General features: G+C 42.5%; 2 protein-coding genes across 3 annotated transcripts in view; one reads left to right on the top strand and one right to left on the bottom strand.

Moving 5' to 3' along the window:
* Window positions 1–6,903, top strand: part of BLVRA (biliverdin reductase A) — a 30,631-nt gene extending 23,728 nt beyond the window's left edge. For both annotated transcript variants that reach the window (XM_085320216.1, XM_085320215.1), the window contains one exon: window positions 4,229–6,903. In XM_085320216.1, coding sequence (XP_085176342.1) covers window positions 4,229–4,502 — 274 coding nt within the window. In that variant the 3' untranslated portion in view covers window positions 4,503–6,903. The remainder of the gene's footprint in view (window positions 1–4,228) is intronic.
* COA1 (cytochrome c oxidase assembly factor 1) overlaps window positions 1–17,100 on the bottom strand; it is a 222,686-nt gene that overhangs the window by 79,555 nt on the left and 126,031 nt on the right. The window lies entirely within an intron of this gene.

Below are 17,100 nucleotides of genomic sequence, written 5' to 3'. Positions count from 1 at the left end.
TCAGGGCTCATTTGAACTGTTAGTTTCACTGAGGATCTAGCTGAAGCATTTATCAGCCAGCTCCTACAAAGCTCGTTGYAGCTTGTCAAACCTCTGCCCTTTAAATATTCCTCCCTCTCCAAATAAAACATTCATGCTYTTAGCAATTTGCCAGTAATGCAAGTAGCTGTAATGAACTATTTCAAGTGAAGTTTGAATTAATTCCAGTAGGTGGAACTAGCGGGTGGCTCAACATTTCACTGGCTGTCCTGTCTCTTAGATAGTCCTCAGCTGCCATGGATGGTATTTGTTAGATGTAGAAGGATTTCTGAAGTATATATATATGTGTATATATAATTTTATATATACATATATATATATATCTCCTGCTCTACATAGCTAATAGAGGCCTACTTTTCTTAGCTGATTGCTAACTATTTGTATGGGTCAGTGTTTTGTCATCATTAGCATTTTAATGTCCTGACGGCCTGTTTTACRCCCGTAGGATAATTTACACGGCTGGCAAGTTACATAGCGTTCTAGTGTGCTGTTCAGTTGTTGGGCCAGATTTCCTGCTGACCTTCCTTCATTGACGTCAGCGGAGTGACAACAGGAGACAATTTGGCCCCCCTCTCTACCAAGCGAAGCTGTGGCCCAGCAGTAATGGCTGTGTTGTTCCAGCTAAAATTTGCCGAAGCTGTGTTTTGCTGCTGCTTGGGAAAAGTCTACACCTTTCCTGAGAGCTGTGCCATCCTTTCTGGAAAGGCATGAGCATACTAACCTTGAGAAATCAGGTGAATTCAGTCTATTTTCTGCCCTGTTGAATGTAGCAGGTCAGAATGCAGCAGCCTGTGTTCTGCTTGCTAAGCAGGGATTTGTACATACCCACACTGGCTGCTGCTGTGTCTCTGGGTGAGTTTTGGAGGTATATATTAACTTCTAAAGCCCAGCTATCTGAGAGATGACCTCTGTCTCTGTTGTGTTTCCAAGACACTTGAGCTGACACCCTCTCTGTGATATAACATGGAGCAAGCCTGGAAAAAGACAAACCTCTAATGACAGCATGGCTAGTTTGGGACTGCAGATCCTATCCCAGTTTTGCAGAGCCTGGATTCAGTAAATGTCAAAAAGGAATTTTTAGTGCAAGCTAGAGGGATAGTGCTTTGTGCAGCCTCTATTTTGGTGTTAGCTAGRGGTAAGGTCTAGTTCTCCTCCAAGGTAAGGTAGCCCTTGTCAGACRCATGGTAAATAAAAATTACTATTATTTTCAAAGCATAAAAAGGAAGATGTTTGAAAGAAATTGAATACATTTTCTGAATACATATTCTGATGATAAACATTTGAAATGATGTTTTATCAGGATCTAAGCTTGCAAAAGTCTAGTGAAATAACTTCAAACTGAACATCAAAAAAATCATAGAGTGCCTACTTTCTGCAGAAGCTGTTACATAAAACACTGATCTGAATGGACCCAGAATGCTTTCAGGCATGAAACCATCTGAATCTCTTCTACAAGAACAAAGATAGTACATTTCTTCATTTTGGTTTATTCAGCTAGTACAGTGTGACCACTAGGGCCACTGATCATCTGAGGAAACTGGGCAGAAAAGCAGAAAGTCTCCTCCTCCAGACTATGAATAAAATCTAGCTATGAGAGCTTTGCTAGTGTAACATCTGGAAAGGTACAGTGACCATAAAAAGCCAGTGTGGTTTGTTTACTGCATATAGTGCTTCCTTTGTAAAAAAGTCAGTATAAAATTGGAACACATTTGGTTAAACTTTTTTTTACTTAAACTGTSCAGCATAATTAATTTATTTATCTGCCAAAAATTCTGAATTTGTTGCCTCTGAATAACATTACTAACACTTAAAAGTACATCCATAGCCAGATAATACTGTGATAAAAATCCTTAATGAAAATGGATAATTATTAAAAAAAACAGCAGCCCTTCACACATTTCTGACATAAAATGCAAACTTGTTTCTTAAGCTACGTAATTGCTTAAATAATGTGCATAGTTACAGCATATCTTTACAGCAAGAAAGGGASCAATCTTACTGTAGGAGTTGTAATTAATTGTGAATTAACATGTTTTGGTTACCAATCAAATAGAATCACCCTCACTTTGGTTAAAGGACTAAAAATCCAATTGCAGAAGGAGATAAATCTATGAGTGAAAACAAAATTTCCTGCTCACTGATCTAAATCAGTCATTTTAATCACTTTGATTAAATTCTGTCTGCTCTGCCTGGTTGTGCTTCTGGTTCAGTGGCTTTCCCAAGCTAGAGCAGAAGAAGGCATAAGCTTGAGTCCCATCACTGATGTGCGCTTGCTCTAGATCACCCCGAGGAGGTGACCCTATATTGACACTGCCCATTTTGGACCATGTTGTATTTCAGACTCCGTGCTATTACACAGCAGAAGGTGTTTGCTTATGYCCGCCCTGCAATTTCTTTGCATCTACATGAGATAAAGCAGCCCCCAACAACAGTGGCCTGGAACCTCTGTGGCTATTAGCTGTTTTTTATATCCTTACAACAGCAATGATGAGCAAGAGGAAAACGCAGCTAGCTCAGCATCCTGCTTCTAACCATGGTCAACAGCAGACAGCATGGACGAAAGAGGATAAGGCCATGGGAAGCTCTGAGCGCTGTGTTCCTCAAACAGCCTTCTGGCTGGCAGTGGCATGTAGCTTTGGGACTTCCTGAAACAGATGTGGTGTCCTTGCATTTAGTAGCCCTGTGCAGATTTTCCATCTAATGTTTTCCAGGCTGTGATGTGGGTGTTTTTTTCAGTAGTTCAATTGTATTCAGTCAGGTTCACCTGGGCCAAGCTTAATTTGCAGGATCTGTGCATGGCAGTACGGGTGAGCAAAGAATAATTGATATTGCAGTGAGAATATAGAAGCTGGCTTCTAAGTGGGAAAGAGGTGCAGAGTCATGAAGCTGAGAGATCTGCAGAATGCATTCAGCATAGACTGACAAGGACTTTCTTTCCAGAGCTAATGATCTTGAAGATTTAGCGAGCTGCACTTGAAGACAGAATTTATTCTCTGATGCTATCAGTGCCCTCGTAATTTGTGAGTGGCAGACTAAAGTGGGCCATAAAAGACTGTGGAAAGGCTATCAATAACCAAGAGAGAAAAATAGTCTGCATCTTCTAAACAGAAACAGTAATGAGTGCTGATGAATAGGCTGCAGAAAGTTAATGGTACAGTTTAGGCAGCTGAAAGAAGAGCAGGAGGAAAGGGGGGTGTCTGTGGCTGGCACTGAGGGTCATTTTGCAAGTGTTTGCTGTGTTGGCCTTGATGTGGGGTTTGGTAAGATCCTAACAGCAACACAGCGCTGTCCCATGGTGCTTTTCTCCATGAAGYTGTGGAGGAAAGCGTAGGGGCCAGGGAGCTGGGCCAGTGCAGTAACCAGCAGCATCAGTGCATAGCCTAGAGGTTGTGGCTACTGCTGCAGCTCATCACATGCCATAAGACAAGACTTTGYTGTGATTAAGAAAGACCTGCCTGATTCTTTCCTTCTCCTGCAGGCAAGTGTTTAGTCTTTTGTGGGGAGACTGGGCAAATTACCAGGTAGGATATTTCTCTGAAAGCCTATGCTGAAARATTGAAACCTTCTAGCATAACCTCCAGGATCCGCTCCCAGTAAAGACAAAGAAGCATTTCTGAAAAGTTCAAAGAGAATACAGAAGCTGATGTCTGCATGAATTTACTTACCATTTGTCAAGCTCATCCTAAAGGGATGAAGTTTAGCTTGCACAGTAGCACGTAGGTCATCATTGTATATCTCAGCGACATGTATTTATCCTCCCTGGAGGAATGACCAGATATTGAGGACCTTGTAAGTTTAACTTAGATATTGAGTCATGCACAAAATATTTAGATGTTTAACTGCATTTTTTATCCAACTCCACAAATTAGTGAATTAAACTTCCCTCTCACCTGTGTRGTGGCTAGACTCCACTGGCTTCACTTCGTGCACAGGGAGAACAAAGTGGGAGACAACTTAGRTAGTGTGCTGAAAGTCATGGCATGAAGTGGTGGTAGAGTTAAGATTATTACCTTGTGCTCAGCTCCATACGGCACAGTGGTCAGAATGTGTTATCTAAACATGCAGTGACTGAAACTTAAAAATGGAACATTTATTAGGACATTTCCTGTAAATGCTGAGGAACATAACTACAATTGTTTGTTTTATTCCTTTATAAATGCTGTTTTGTTTCTCTGCCCCTCCACATTAGACCTCTGACTTGGATTGAAGAAAGAGGACCAGGGATGAGACGTGAAAAGAAAATCAACTTCTGTTTCACAAGTGGTTGCCTGGAGGACTTCCCTCAAGCCCCAAAGTCTGCTGTGGGCCTTTTCATGCAGGATCAGAACCTCTTTGCCAAAAAACTGCTGGGCCAGGTATCCAAGGAGGAGCTGGCTGCTGAGAAATGGCGAATTTTGCGGTGTCTTGACCTTGCAGAGGAGATCCAACAGCACTGTGAAAGGCCGGAGAAAATATGTTCCTGAGGATGCTCTTAGGGAAGAAGAGATGTGACAGCAGGAAGGGTGTAGGGTAGATCTCATCACACAGTTGGTATTTCTTCTTCATTACCTCCTCTTTGACTAGTTGTGACTCCTAGGCTCTCTGGGATGGCTGGAGAGCCTGGACCATACCCAGTGCCTTTTGATGTGTGCCAGAAGTAGACAACACATTACCCTGCTCTGTCCTGCCAGACAGGAACCTAGGAACCTAGCAGCAGCAACTTTTCATAGGTTGCTCCCAATAAATACAATTGGAAGTGTCGCTAAGAGCAGAATCTAGAGTACAGCAAATATTAGACATGATTTCCCTTCCTATTTTTTTCCTCTTCTTTTTAGATATGTCTGAAAATGAGAGACATATAGCATATCTAGAGTGAAACACAGAGTTGCTTTATTAGTATTTTATCCACTTCTTTACTTGATCTGCAGAACTTGTGCCATCACAGTCCTGACCTATTCTTCTAGATGCCCTGAACTATTCTGGGTGTTTGCTCTAATTAGTATTTGTGCCTTTGATTTTTATACTGGAAATCAACTAGCTTCAAACAGAATCTACACTGGTATCAGCCCCAAACAGAAGGAATGTCTTGTCTCTTAGTAGACAGCATCTTGAGTTCATTAACTCATTTTCTCTGGTACCCTGTGCCAGCATAGAAATCCATTTTTTCCAGSAATCAGAGATTAGTACAGTACATTAAACTAATGCATCATCTGCCTGCTTTCCACTTTATTTCATTGTAATGGATCTAAGTATTTTTCTTATCTTGCACTGAAAGCAGGATGTATTTTCCTTCATTTGTGTTCTGCATCTGATTCAGCACATGAATAAATCACTCCTAAAAGTAATATACATACTTAAAAAAATGAGAAGTAATACACACCTGGAAACAGTGAAATTCAGTAGAAATAATGATAAAAATAGAGTTGAACCCTAAGAACTGGAGCAATTTGCAAATGTAGCTATGCAGTCATGGAGTATCATACCTGTGGGATGGATATTTGACATTTTATAGTAGTCCTAGGGATACATATGAAGACATTATCACTTCCCTGAAGAAGCATTTCGGTTTTGGGAGAAGTCTAAGCAGTGCACAAAATTATTAACAATTCCTCTGCTTCTTGCCTTTTACTTTCTAATTACAACATCTGTCTGTGTTAATGTAGCAAAAAACTTTAGTATGTGCAGTTGTTGCACTTCAAACACAGAAGGCAGCATCTCTTTACTACGCTATCATTTGGGCAAATTTTTAATAAGAAAGCATGCATATTGTAAACATATATATAATTACAACTAGTCAATACTGATACAAACGTTCTTCCTTTAGGTTAATCATGTTCATTGCAAAATTGGATACAGTGCAGTTAGAGCTTGGGACAGGGAAGGAAAGGCTGGGTATTTTTTTCCCAAACCAGTCAGATTTTAAGAGCAATTTGAGCTTGCTATGTGAATTAATTTCACTTACAAAATTCATTTAAATCTACTCTGTCTTGTCCAAATCAGTGGAAAGCCTCCTATTGACTTGAATGGATTGAAATCACTTGAGTTGCGAACAGGAGATATGCGAATGCAGATCATACATTTTTTCACCCAAATGGACACAGTACTTGGCATTCATATTGATTTCTTTACTTATTGAAGAGACATTGCTTGAGTAAATCTGATGGTATTTGGGCGGGGAGGAGGTGGGGAAGTGGAAGGAGTTTCATACTGCCCAATTTCATGGCAAAATACAAAAGTTTGTCTCTGAACAAAATGAAATTGCAATCTGCTGTGTGTGTGTATCTCCTATGTATGGCAGCACACAAAATCTCCTGTTGCTTGACAAACTCCTCTGCTGTGACTACAGGGTGAATACCACTTGTACACGTGTTAGCGCAGACAGGTCGTTGAAGAGGGATGGCAAAGGCAAGGGAGACGTCCCGCTCCCCAGCTATGGGCAGCAAAATTAGCCACTGGGTCTCCTTTGGGCAGCGCAGCAGTTGGTGTAAGAGGTGTATAATGCCGTAGGGGAGGTATGTTCTCCTGGGGGGAATTCACAGGAGCAGGAGTGTAATGTTGTGCGGTGAATCGCCCTCTGTAGAGCCCTGTCTCTGTAGAGGGAGCCGAGGAAATTGTCCAGATCAGCTGAGGCGGATGCCCAGCGTTGGGGGGCCAACGCTCTTCGCTCCATCCGCACCGCTCCTCCCACCAAACCCCCTTGCATACTGCTGTCTGCTCTGCCCTGCAGAGCCTGGAGCGTCTGCGTTGCTTTTTCTTCAGCAATGGGAAATTTGTTGACTTACCRTGTTGATTTGTATACAGGAGCTACTGGATGGCAAGCTTAAAATGTGCATACTGTTTAACCAGCTGTCAAACTTGCCAATAAAAGTATTGGAGCTCTTGATTGTTCCTTTTAGTTCCCTGTGTCCTTCATTAGCAATTCCTGCTGTCTGTACTCGAAGTGTCTCTATCCCCACCAATTCTTTTCCCCCTTTCACTCCTCAAGCCCTGTGAAATCCCGCCAGTGACTGCAAGCTGTGATCCTATTTGAAAACCCTCTCCTGTCTCCCCCTCCTGTTTTAAAGTTTTGAATACAAGTGTCTCACAGGTTGTGACATTCGCTCAATTTGTGATTCCCTCCCACAAAACTCCTCCCTTTCTGGTTTCAGTCTGACTCTTGGCCACAAGCTCAGGCAAATTTTAATCTCAGTTGTGCACATCCAGTGCATTCCCATTTTCCCATTCAAAAGTGGTATATTTTAATGACCTTTTTGAATCCACTAAATAGAATCCACAATGGGTATTTGCAAAAGGTTTCCTTGTTGTTTATTAAACAGCTTGATCATAATAGAAATACTGTCAGAAGAGTTTTTCAGGTTCTATTTGACATAGTCTGAACCCAGTCAGTTTTTGGAAATAAAGAAGCATGAAAAAATAAGGTGTGACATGCACAGGTTAGTATATCCCATTCTTTGTAAATATCTGCTTTTCTGATTCTTACCCTAAAATTCTCCCTGTTCCAGTGGGACACTACAGGAAGTCCACTGAAGTATGTTTTATTAATTCTGCTTGGTGCTATGGAGAAGTTAGGGAAARTGCTGTATTGCAAATTGCTCCTGTGTGAAGAAGGGATGCTCACTTTGCTGACAGAGGCTGAAGCCCATCTCTGGCAGACAAGGTATGTGGAGTCATTAACAGCTTTGGCCTGAACAACATGCTGGCTGAAACCTAGATGAAGCAATTTGATCCAAAGGCCTTTTCAGGGGGCYGGAGATAAGGGGAACAGAAGATTTCCAAAGAACAAAGAAACTAGCTCTTGGTAGGAGGCCTTGCAAAGCTGTGCAGGAAGCTCTGGTYGAGAAAGAAAGAGAGTGGGTGTGATTTTTGCATTGAGTGTTTGAGTGTGCATTTTGTGARGGCTGGGGGTAGGGGTCTGATTTAACTCTGTGATTACTCAARAGTGTAAGAAACTAGTCTGTAGGAGGTGGCAGCATGAGTCCAGATGAGCTGTGACCTACAAGCAAAGGATCCTAGGGGTTTTCCAGCCCAACAAGGAAAGTAAAGGAAGGAAATACAGGGCGAATCTTTTAGTTTTTGTACTGAGATCTGTGAACTTTCGGGCTACTGAAGTAGGGAGTCATATAGAAGGGTACATGAAAGTGGGTGGGAGGGAGGGAGAAATCACATGATGTGTTTCTCTTGACGTTGTCCAGGTTTGGCAGGTGCTCTAGGATGATCCAGCACCCCAGGTCAGCACAGTCCCAGGATATAGGCTGCTGCCCCAGAGGTCACTTGGGACTGGCACCCCAGAGGCAGTCCCTGGAACACACTCCCTTTCCTGTATTTTATTTTATTTTTGGTGTCCAGCATGACACTAGAGTAATAATAGTTTATTTGTCTTTTGTCCAGGWTGGAGGAGTTTCTTGATCTCCTTCCCAGTCACAGCCATGGCCAATGCTGGGGCAGGAGAGCAGGGAACAGACAGTGGTCCCCACTCACAATACATTTAAAAGCTAATTTCCTTAAAAAGAGACTGCATGTCCCTGATGGGGTAAGCACAGCCCACTGCTTTCTGGTGTTCTTAATCCAGTTCAGCTAGGAGGAGAGAAGCGGAGGGAAAGGAGAAGAGAACTGGGGGGCAGCGCAAGAGCTGCTTAARGTGGCTTTATTTATGGCACCGGAGGCACAAGAAGTGACCCTGGGTTTTGAGGGCTGATWGCAGAAGGGGAGGTCTAGCCCTGCTCTGTGAATTCAACTTCCTCACTGCCTCACTGCCCTTGACTTCTCCTTAACCCAGAAAAAAAGAGAAAAGCCTCAGGACAGCCAGAGATAAAAAAAGAAGGTAACTGGGATGATGTCCTGCTGCAGGCAGCCAAGGCCAAATTTGGGTGCTGGGGAAGGCGAATAATTACAGAATAATATGCATGAAGTATTTACTATATTTTTTTACATACATATGTTATTGAAAGTTGCATATATTGTAACTCCTGTATAAAATAAGAGTGCAAAGAGATTAGAAAGATTTGAACCTATTTTTAAGCAGTCTGTGTAAGCCAAAACTGTCTATTTTAAAGTGAATGTTGTGTATGGCATCTGAGCAGAACTGCAATGCTGACTTRCAGAAGTCAGCGCTTAATGGGTTACAGGTCCTCCAGCAGTTCTCAAAGCCCTTGGAGTTGTACAGACTGAAACACACAGTTATTTTCAGCGCTTACCCGTGATGTTTGATCCCTTCAGGTTAGCGTTGYGGTCCAAGGCCTTGGGCCCCTCTCAGGATGCTGATGAGTGACCCACCAACAGCAAATTCAGCTGGACCTCCAGCTCTGTGGCAGCATCTGCAGCGAAACTCGCAGAGCTGTGTGCTGATGTGGTTCATGCAGCAGCATTTACTGCTCCCCAAGGTACGTGGTATGTTCTGTGCAATATTAATAAAGCATAATACAAGGAAGCCTAGGATATACAGCAAAATAATAACCCAAGACTTTCAACAAGGGAAGCGTGAGTCTGGTTATCTTTAAGTGGTGGAAGCTGGTATCTGTAGAGGCTGGTGTTGTATGGGGATTAAATAATATTGCAGGATTCTACAGAGAGACCTGTTAGAGGTTGTGTTCGCGTGAGGGAGTGCAGCACAGGTACAAGTTTCAGCCCTAACTTGGAAGAACCAACCCTTGTAACAGGGAGATAGATGTTTGGCAGCACATCGTGGCACTGTACAAAATCCCTGACCTAGCTCTAGGCAAGATCTCAGCTAGGTGAGGGCAAGATGGTGGTATGACTTCACCCAGAGAGATGTGCCCTGCTCCTTGGCAGAGCTAGCTGGCCTGCAGGGAGCACTGTGCTAACTTGTCAGGCCACGCAGATATACCTGCAGCACAGCTCTAGGTGCCCATCTGGCTCTTGGCCTGCCCCTTGCATTTGCCACCATCAGTAGTAGTACCTTTCTCCTATTTGCACTTGTCTGTTGGGCATCTCAGGGAACCCAAACTTGTGTCACAGCTTCCAGGTTGGAGCTTTGGCTTTCTGGTTGGCCTGAGCTGGCTAAAATCAACAGCTTCCTTCTCATCATTGACCAGAAACATATGGCTCAGGAAGGCCCAAGGCTGCTGCCCAGTGATGCCTGCAGAGCTGCGGGAGCCTCYCTGTACTACTGCTAGCAGAGCTCTGCATCTTCATAGCTTGACAATAAACACACCTTACTTGGTCCAAGCTCCATACAGTTAAATAAGGAGAGAAACTTCAAAATAATACTTTAAGACAAAAATGCAGTCATCAGAAGCTTCAGATAATAGCCTGCAGATACACACACTAGATGTTAAAACAATAATGTATCTTAGTCTAATAAAAATGATTTATTTAGTCCATCACATGGTTATTGCTTCAAAAAAACACTCTAAAACTTGATCCTAAATCACATTCAGTGTGAGCTAACCTTGTTTTTGTCACTGCTGTTAATGCCATAATCTGCCTAAAAACATCACTGTCTAAGACACCCAGTGCAATCACAGCCTCTGTCTGATCACCAGTGAGTCACTGCTTTTCTCTAATAAAGGTAAACTTAAAAAGAATCCAGAAACTTGTCACTAAAAGGATTAGGTTACCTCAACATAGTGGATAACTAATTTGCTGAATCCTTCATGCATCAGTATTATTCAAGTGACAGATAATTAAAAATGATTTTTAAATGTTAGGTTGAATATTWGCAGAAAGTTGAGATAGAACTCAGTGCCAGGAAGAATGTCCCTTTGAATAATCAGTAACCTGGGATATCTAAAACAAGCTAGAAACTTGTAGAAAGCATGAGTATGCAAAGCTCAGTGAGATTTTAAATGGATCAGGACACCTTTTCTCAACGTCCTCTGATGTGAGATTTTGGTTTATGAACTCCACTGCCAATGGGTTTCTTTTCAAATTCATAATCTTAAGAATTTTCTTTATAGTACTGATGTGAATACATTTCATTATAGAAAAGGCCTAGATTCTGACAGTTTCCTATCACTGACGGTACCTGCATTTTAATACAGTTTTTTTGTAGATGGGGAATGTTTAACATCCTGGTCTCATTCATATAGACAGTGTAAACGTTTGGACTGCTTATTTTACTCTGAAGAAGTCTTATTTATGCCCAGATTTTGAATATTATGGAAATTTCTTAAGGACTTGTTAAGATGGTGAGTTACAAATGCCTCGTCACTGTCATTATCTTATTTTGTCCTGCAGTAAAAACCATACCTAACACCAAACCGTCTCTGTCACAGTTTCTACACTGTGTGCCCTGATCCTTTCTGCTAGTCTATATGCAACCAACTCATGCAGAATGGGTTTGTTTATAGTTTTTCCTGTACGTCTTCCCCCTTGCAGGGCAGGCTTTTTGCTTTGCGTGATGCAATTCGTCTCTGCTGTAAACCTGCTGTGTCTGTACATTCGCTTCTCTTGTAATGCGGTGTCTTGCTGTTGTACCTTCACCTCTGCGCGCTCATGAGACTATTGCTCATTTCTGTTTTATTACATGCAGGTCGTGAATTGCACATCTGAGTACTTTCGTGTGCTGTTATAAATTTTTTGTGTTAAATTAACAGCCATTAGACCTTTCTCTACTTTTGCTTTTGAGCATGATTTCATCGGGAACTCATCTTCCAACCTGTCATCCCTGCCTGTCAATCCTCAGTCATCTTATTGTCAGCTGTAGCCAGGTTACATGTTCATGAGTCATTTCAGCATGTCCTTGATTTYACTCATAAAACCCTCGTGTTTGAATGGGACTGCTTTTTGGTGGATAATAATGGGTTTCATATAGCTCAAGCAGTGCACCTAGGATTTTTTTCCATTCTGCTTCAGAGAACTTGCCACTGGAGCCCGATGCTCTGCAGATATCCCCACTTTTTGCCCTGATGCACAGCAGGGCTGTGAGCTACAACCCCCAAGAGCTCTGACATGATCAGGTCGGGTAAGTGCTTCTACACAGTCTATTTCTTTGCAGTCCTCGCAGTTTGAAAAACCATGGGAAAGCAGTATGTTTCTTACGATGTCTCATATGAAAACCACTTTTTATTAGCTTCTAAGATCATGTCTTTTGTATCCAGGAAGGACAGGGTAAATCAAACAAATTTCTTGGTTTTGGTGTTTGCAAATCCAGTGCCCACCAGGCTCCCACCACCTGTCCCTGCCCAGGTGTGTCCATGCAGCTTTWTATCTTCCATCCGTTCTGGCCTATCTGTTATGGCTTCCACCAGATGTGCTGAGCTGCTGCCATTGCTGCGTGCYCTTTCCTAAAGTCTCATGGGAGCTGTGAGATGTGTCCCCAAGGCGACTAGCGACGGGGACCTCGGTGGGACTGGAGAAGGCTGTGAGGAGAGGAATGGGCAGCAGCAACTCTCTGCCCAAAATCTGGAGAGCAGTCTAGCACAGACAGAGGAGTGGGGAGACTGAACTGTACCTCTCAGCCAGAGCACTGCTTGAGCATTCCCACTTCAAGCAAGCAAGAAAAAAAAAGCAACAAAGAAATATGAAATTCAGTACAGGTTTTTTCAGTGGGAAATAACTCAAGATACACAGATAGCCTTTCTTCTTGGTGTCTGTGTATGAAAAGTCAAAATCATAATTTTCTGTAGTCCATTGATTGCATCTTTTCTAGAAGCTGTAGGTGACACATGGATTACTCCTACGTAAAATGCCCAAGTGTAAAAATCCCAGCTATAATATCTTGCCTGCTCTGCATTTATAGGCTCTTTCCATRCAGAGACATCTTTTCTTGTGCTGAAGAAGAGCCTGCAGCTGGAGGATTTTTAAAACAAAATAAGAGAAAGCAGAGAACAAGAAAAGGCTTATAACTAAATTTTTCTTGCAGGCAAGCCTGCTTTCCTTGTCTGGTAACTCTTTCTCAGGAGCTGTCATTGCATCTGACTTTGTAATCAGGCTTTGGGAGGCTTTTCTTGCAGTGTGAAGTGGGCGAGGGCATGCACAGCGGATGTGCTGTGGATCTATCTGTACTAGACATGCATCTACTACAGGACAACCTTGCCTTGAAGAGAACCATGTTCTGTGACCCAGGCTCTTGGTCTCCTCTTTGATGACCTGCCAGAGCTGGTTTTGAGGAGAACAAGTGTCCATCGAGATGGTTGGCATCAGTCACCAAGAGTCTTGAAAAGAAGTCTGACAGAGAATGGTTCCCAGCTCTTTGCCCCTTCCCGCGCACACACCTTCCTCAGATATACCTTGTTGTCTGTTGAATTTTAACAAAGAAACACAATCTGGCTTTACSTGGGTATCATGCCCTCTTTTTCTGCCAAGTTCCCACCAGGTGAAATTAGTTGTAACTGCTTGTCTTCAGAGTTTGGAAAACCTGGCATGGAAAAATCAGAAACTTCCAGGTGGGATGAAGCTCTGGACTAAATATGGGATTGGGTTGGTCACTGWCAGTTCTGCTCGTAACACTTTAAACAGCAGCATTTATGCCTCCTCTTCTTGACAGCTTTGTTAAAGTCATCCTTTGAAGGAAGAAACCGCTAGCTTGAATGACTACAGAAGTTTTGATGGGGATGCCATTCTGCCGGAGACAAGCATCATGCTTTCTCTAACCAGGCCTTTGGGTAAGCACCGGATTTTGCAAGCAGAATTTAAACTAGAGCTTGATCAGTTGTACTGCAAAGGAGTCTGCGTCCTTTCTTGCAGACCTCTCGCTTGTTGTCATGTGCATTTTATACAGTTGTTATGGAAGGTTTGGAGTTGTTACAACACAGATATATGGGAAAAGATGAAACGGTTAAAGCTAAGTTGTTCTAATAAGGAAACTGTAGGGAAATGTCTAGCTCTCCTCTTAGTAACATCAGTAAAATGCTCTACAAGGCTGATGTAACCTCTGCATATGTAGCTGAAAGGATTCTTGTGCATCAATATTCATTTTGCAACAGCCTATAATAAGATGTCACTCGCAGTGTTCTGGTCACTGAATACGTTAAGGCTTGTTTATTAGGCAGAAATCTGCAGTAAATCATAGTCAGGTAGTTATTACTGGCAGTAAAATATCTTGCTATCGATGCAGCTGTGATCTTTTGGAAATTCAGGACACAAACTAAGATCTGTCAATGTCTCAGAATATCCTAGGAACGTATCCTGCTGATTCTTCATACATTAAATAATCACAGTTGCCTGTCGTCTTTTAGCCATTCATGTCAGGGAACAGATTTCTTTTAAATGATGTCTTGCAGCTATTGTCTTTTTGACCGTTCAGTTCATTCAGACTGAAGCAAACAGTCTTCCTAGTAGACTGTTCCTCGCAGAAGCCTTCGCTGGTAATTCACACCCACACAAAAGAGAACAAAGTGCAGCCGTATCCAAAGCTGCTAAATCTCACTCGCTTTGAACAAAGAAGGGCAGAACAAGGGAGTCGGTTGAAGTGTGAGGCAATCGGTGCTTGTCTACTCGAAACCCACTCGAGAGCCTCTCAGGGAAACTCTACTGCTGTCCCGTCAAAGCGAAGGGAAACCACGCCGCCCGCAGAGGGCAAGGTGAGGCCGGCCGGGCGCCCGTAGACGGAAGACGGAACAAAATTGCTCCCGTGAACATCAACGAGCCGCAGCTCTTCAAGGAAGACGTTGAGAGCGTCAGCAGACGGGTGCCGGCACAGAAACAGCAGCGAGGGCTTCGGCTTGCCACCGCACGGAGCCCGGCAAGGAGCCGCCGGCACGGCAAAGGCGGGAGCAGACTTGGCAGGAGAATAATCCCATTTTGTGGCACCTTTGCTGACCTTCCAGGATCTCTTTTTACCCGGCCTGGAAGAAAGCAGCATTTCTGACCGGTTTTGTGGAAACAGTGTGTTTAAATCCTGATGGGTAGTAATTGAGATCTGTAAAATCCAAAATACAATCTGTGCTTTACCTAATTCAGAACAGAGTTTATTCCTCTTTTTTTCTTAAATCACTCCAAGTCTGATAGAGCATGCATCTCACAGGCCAGGGTTTTTGCCCTTCACAGCTGAATATCTTTATCTGTTTTCCTCTGAGAGAAAACATTTTGATTTAGTGAAACAAAAAATATGAAAAACCTCCATCCAGAAGACTGAAAGATGCTTTTCCAGGATTGAGCACCACCAAATGAGAAAGCTGATTTTTCCAACCAGCTCAATCTTTTTATTTCAGGGATGGTAGGAAAAAAATTGTTAAAGTTAAATCAGATTTTTACTTAAATCTGATTTAAGTATGCTTACTTAAAAATGAAACCTAATTAAAAATGCATTTGAAATTATAATGATCTTATCAATGTCTATTATTACTATATTCTATTAAAACAATGTAATAAAAACAAAAAATAAAGCAGTACATAGTTACCATCAAATTTTAAAATAAAGTTCCTGACACTTTGTGAATCTCTCAACTAAATGACTGGGACCAGAGTTTGCTTTTGAAAGCCATGACTTCTTTTCAAGACTCATAGAATGTTTCGTTCTTTTTTATTGTGTTCATTTCAATGTAGTTCCTTCCAAAGAATACTTAAGTAGTAATTGAAAAAGCAACTGGAAGTTTAAAAAGCAGAAATACTAACTTGATTCCTTTGGCCTATGCTCACCAACTAGGTATGAGGGGATATCTATCAATTCAAAACTTTYCGTGCTCAAGTTCACCTACCCCAGATTATACTTCCTTTGTAATAAACTGCTTTTAAATACAGAAAAATTTAAGGTAAATTTACTGTTTATCTCCTGTGTTCAGTGTACGTGGTAAAGTTTTATATTACTGCCCTTGTAAAATAGAGATATACATCCATCATCCCAAGCAAATCACAAGTGAAACAATAATTCAGAAAACAAGAAATGTCATTTGTTCTTTTATAACATAAAAAAGCTAACAGCGGGGATATCAATGCATTTATTTGAAGTTATATGAGCAGTTACATCCCTGTGTTATACCCTCCTGAAAAGTAAAAGATAAGGAAAAGTAAAAAGCAAGTTTTGCACAAAGGTTATTTGTATTGTCACCAGGGGTTCTTCGCTGATGCAGTTCTATTTTGGTTTAGAAAAAGTGCAGAGTGCATGTTCAACTTGGGATTAAAGCCTGCTATTTAAATTAAGCTGTTTTGTCTTGCTTTGAGCTCCCAGAGTTTTAAATCTCTGTGATTTAGGGGCAGGTTTAGCTCAGTGGGTGAGAGCATGGGTGCTGCTAAGGCCAAGGTCGCGGGTTCAATCCCYGTATRGGTTATGCTGAGGRTTGGCCTAGATGATCTCCTGAGGTCCCTTCCAACCTTACCATCCTATGATTCTGTGATTTAAGKTATTCGGCAGCACTCTTGGTGGTGGCTGCCCGGGACAGCCAGGCACTCAGTGCCAGCCCGCCACGGCCACCTGTTTTCGCGCAGCTTCGCCACGAGCAGCTGATGGTCATGACTTCTGGTCATACCAGAGCTTGGTGGGATTCAGGGCCATGAGGTGATGGACTAAGGTCCGGGAGTCTCTCTCTGCAGCCTCCATCGCTCGCTCCACCAGCTGTCAAGTCTTGAGTGTGTTTTAATGGGATCTTTGTGGACAGGTTTTAAAGGAGAGAAGTGCGGTAACAGCAATTTGGAATATTGGAATCTGGAAGAGAAGCGGGAACGTTTCAACCTGTGGTTTGGGCAAACCCACTGCAGAAACGAGGTTCAGCTGAACGAATGGTTCGAGTCCAGACTTATTTGTTGTGGCGTTTGGATTTGGGCTGTGGTATGTGTTGGTGAATGTAGTGAAGAGATCACCAGTGTCTGAGAAACGAAGGCTGAGGATTTCCCTTCAGATTTGTGTTTATTAGCAGTGTTTGCGGGCAAGAAGCGAAAAGTGCTGGTGTGGACGTGCTGTCAAGGAGGGGGTTTCATTGCTTTGTGAAAAGGCAGTGGCTGTGTTAGGCAGTGAGTGTCCCCCTGATTTTCCATAAACTTAAATGGGATTGCAGCGTCCTCTGTCGTGCGCAAAAAGGAGCCTATATCTGAACCATCAGCAAGGGAGTTTTCCAAAAATACCAGGCTTTCTGTAGAAGTTACACATTGGTATCTGCTCTGCAAAAATCCAGGGGATTTCTTCTGTAAATGTCCCCAAATTCATCTCACCAGGACTGTCAGGAGCTTTTCCTTCAACATTTTCAG

Source organism: Rhea americana, unplaced genomic scaffold (genome assembly GCF_003343005.1).
Source record: "Rhea americana isolate MKP2758 unplaced genomic scaffold, rheAme1 scaffold_62, whole genome shotgun sequence".
NCBI lineage: Eukaryota > Metazoa > Chordata > Aves > Rheiformes > Rheidae > Rhea > Rhea americana.
Note: the sequence above shows the minus strand (reverse complement) of the source record. Positions and strands in the feature narration are given on the sequence as shown.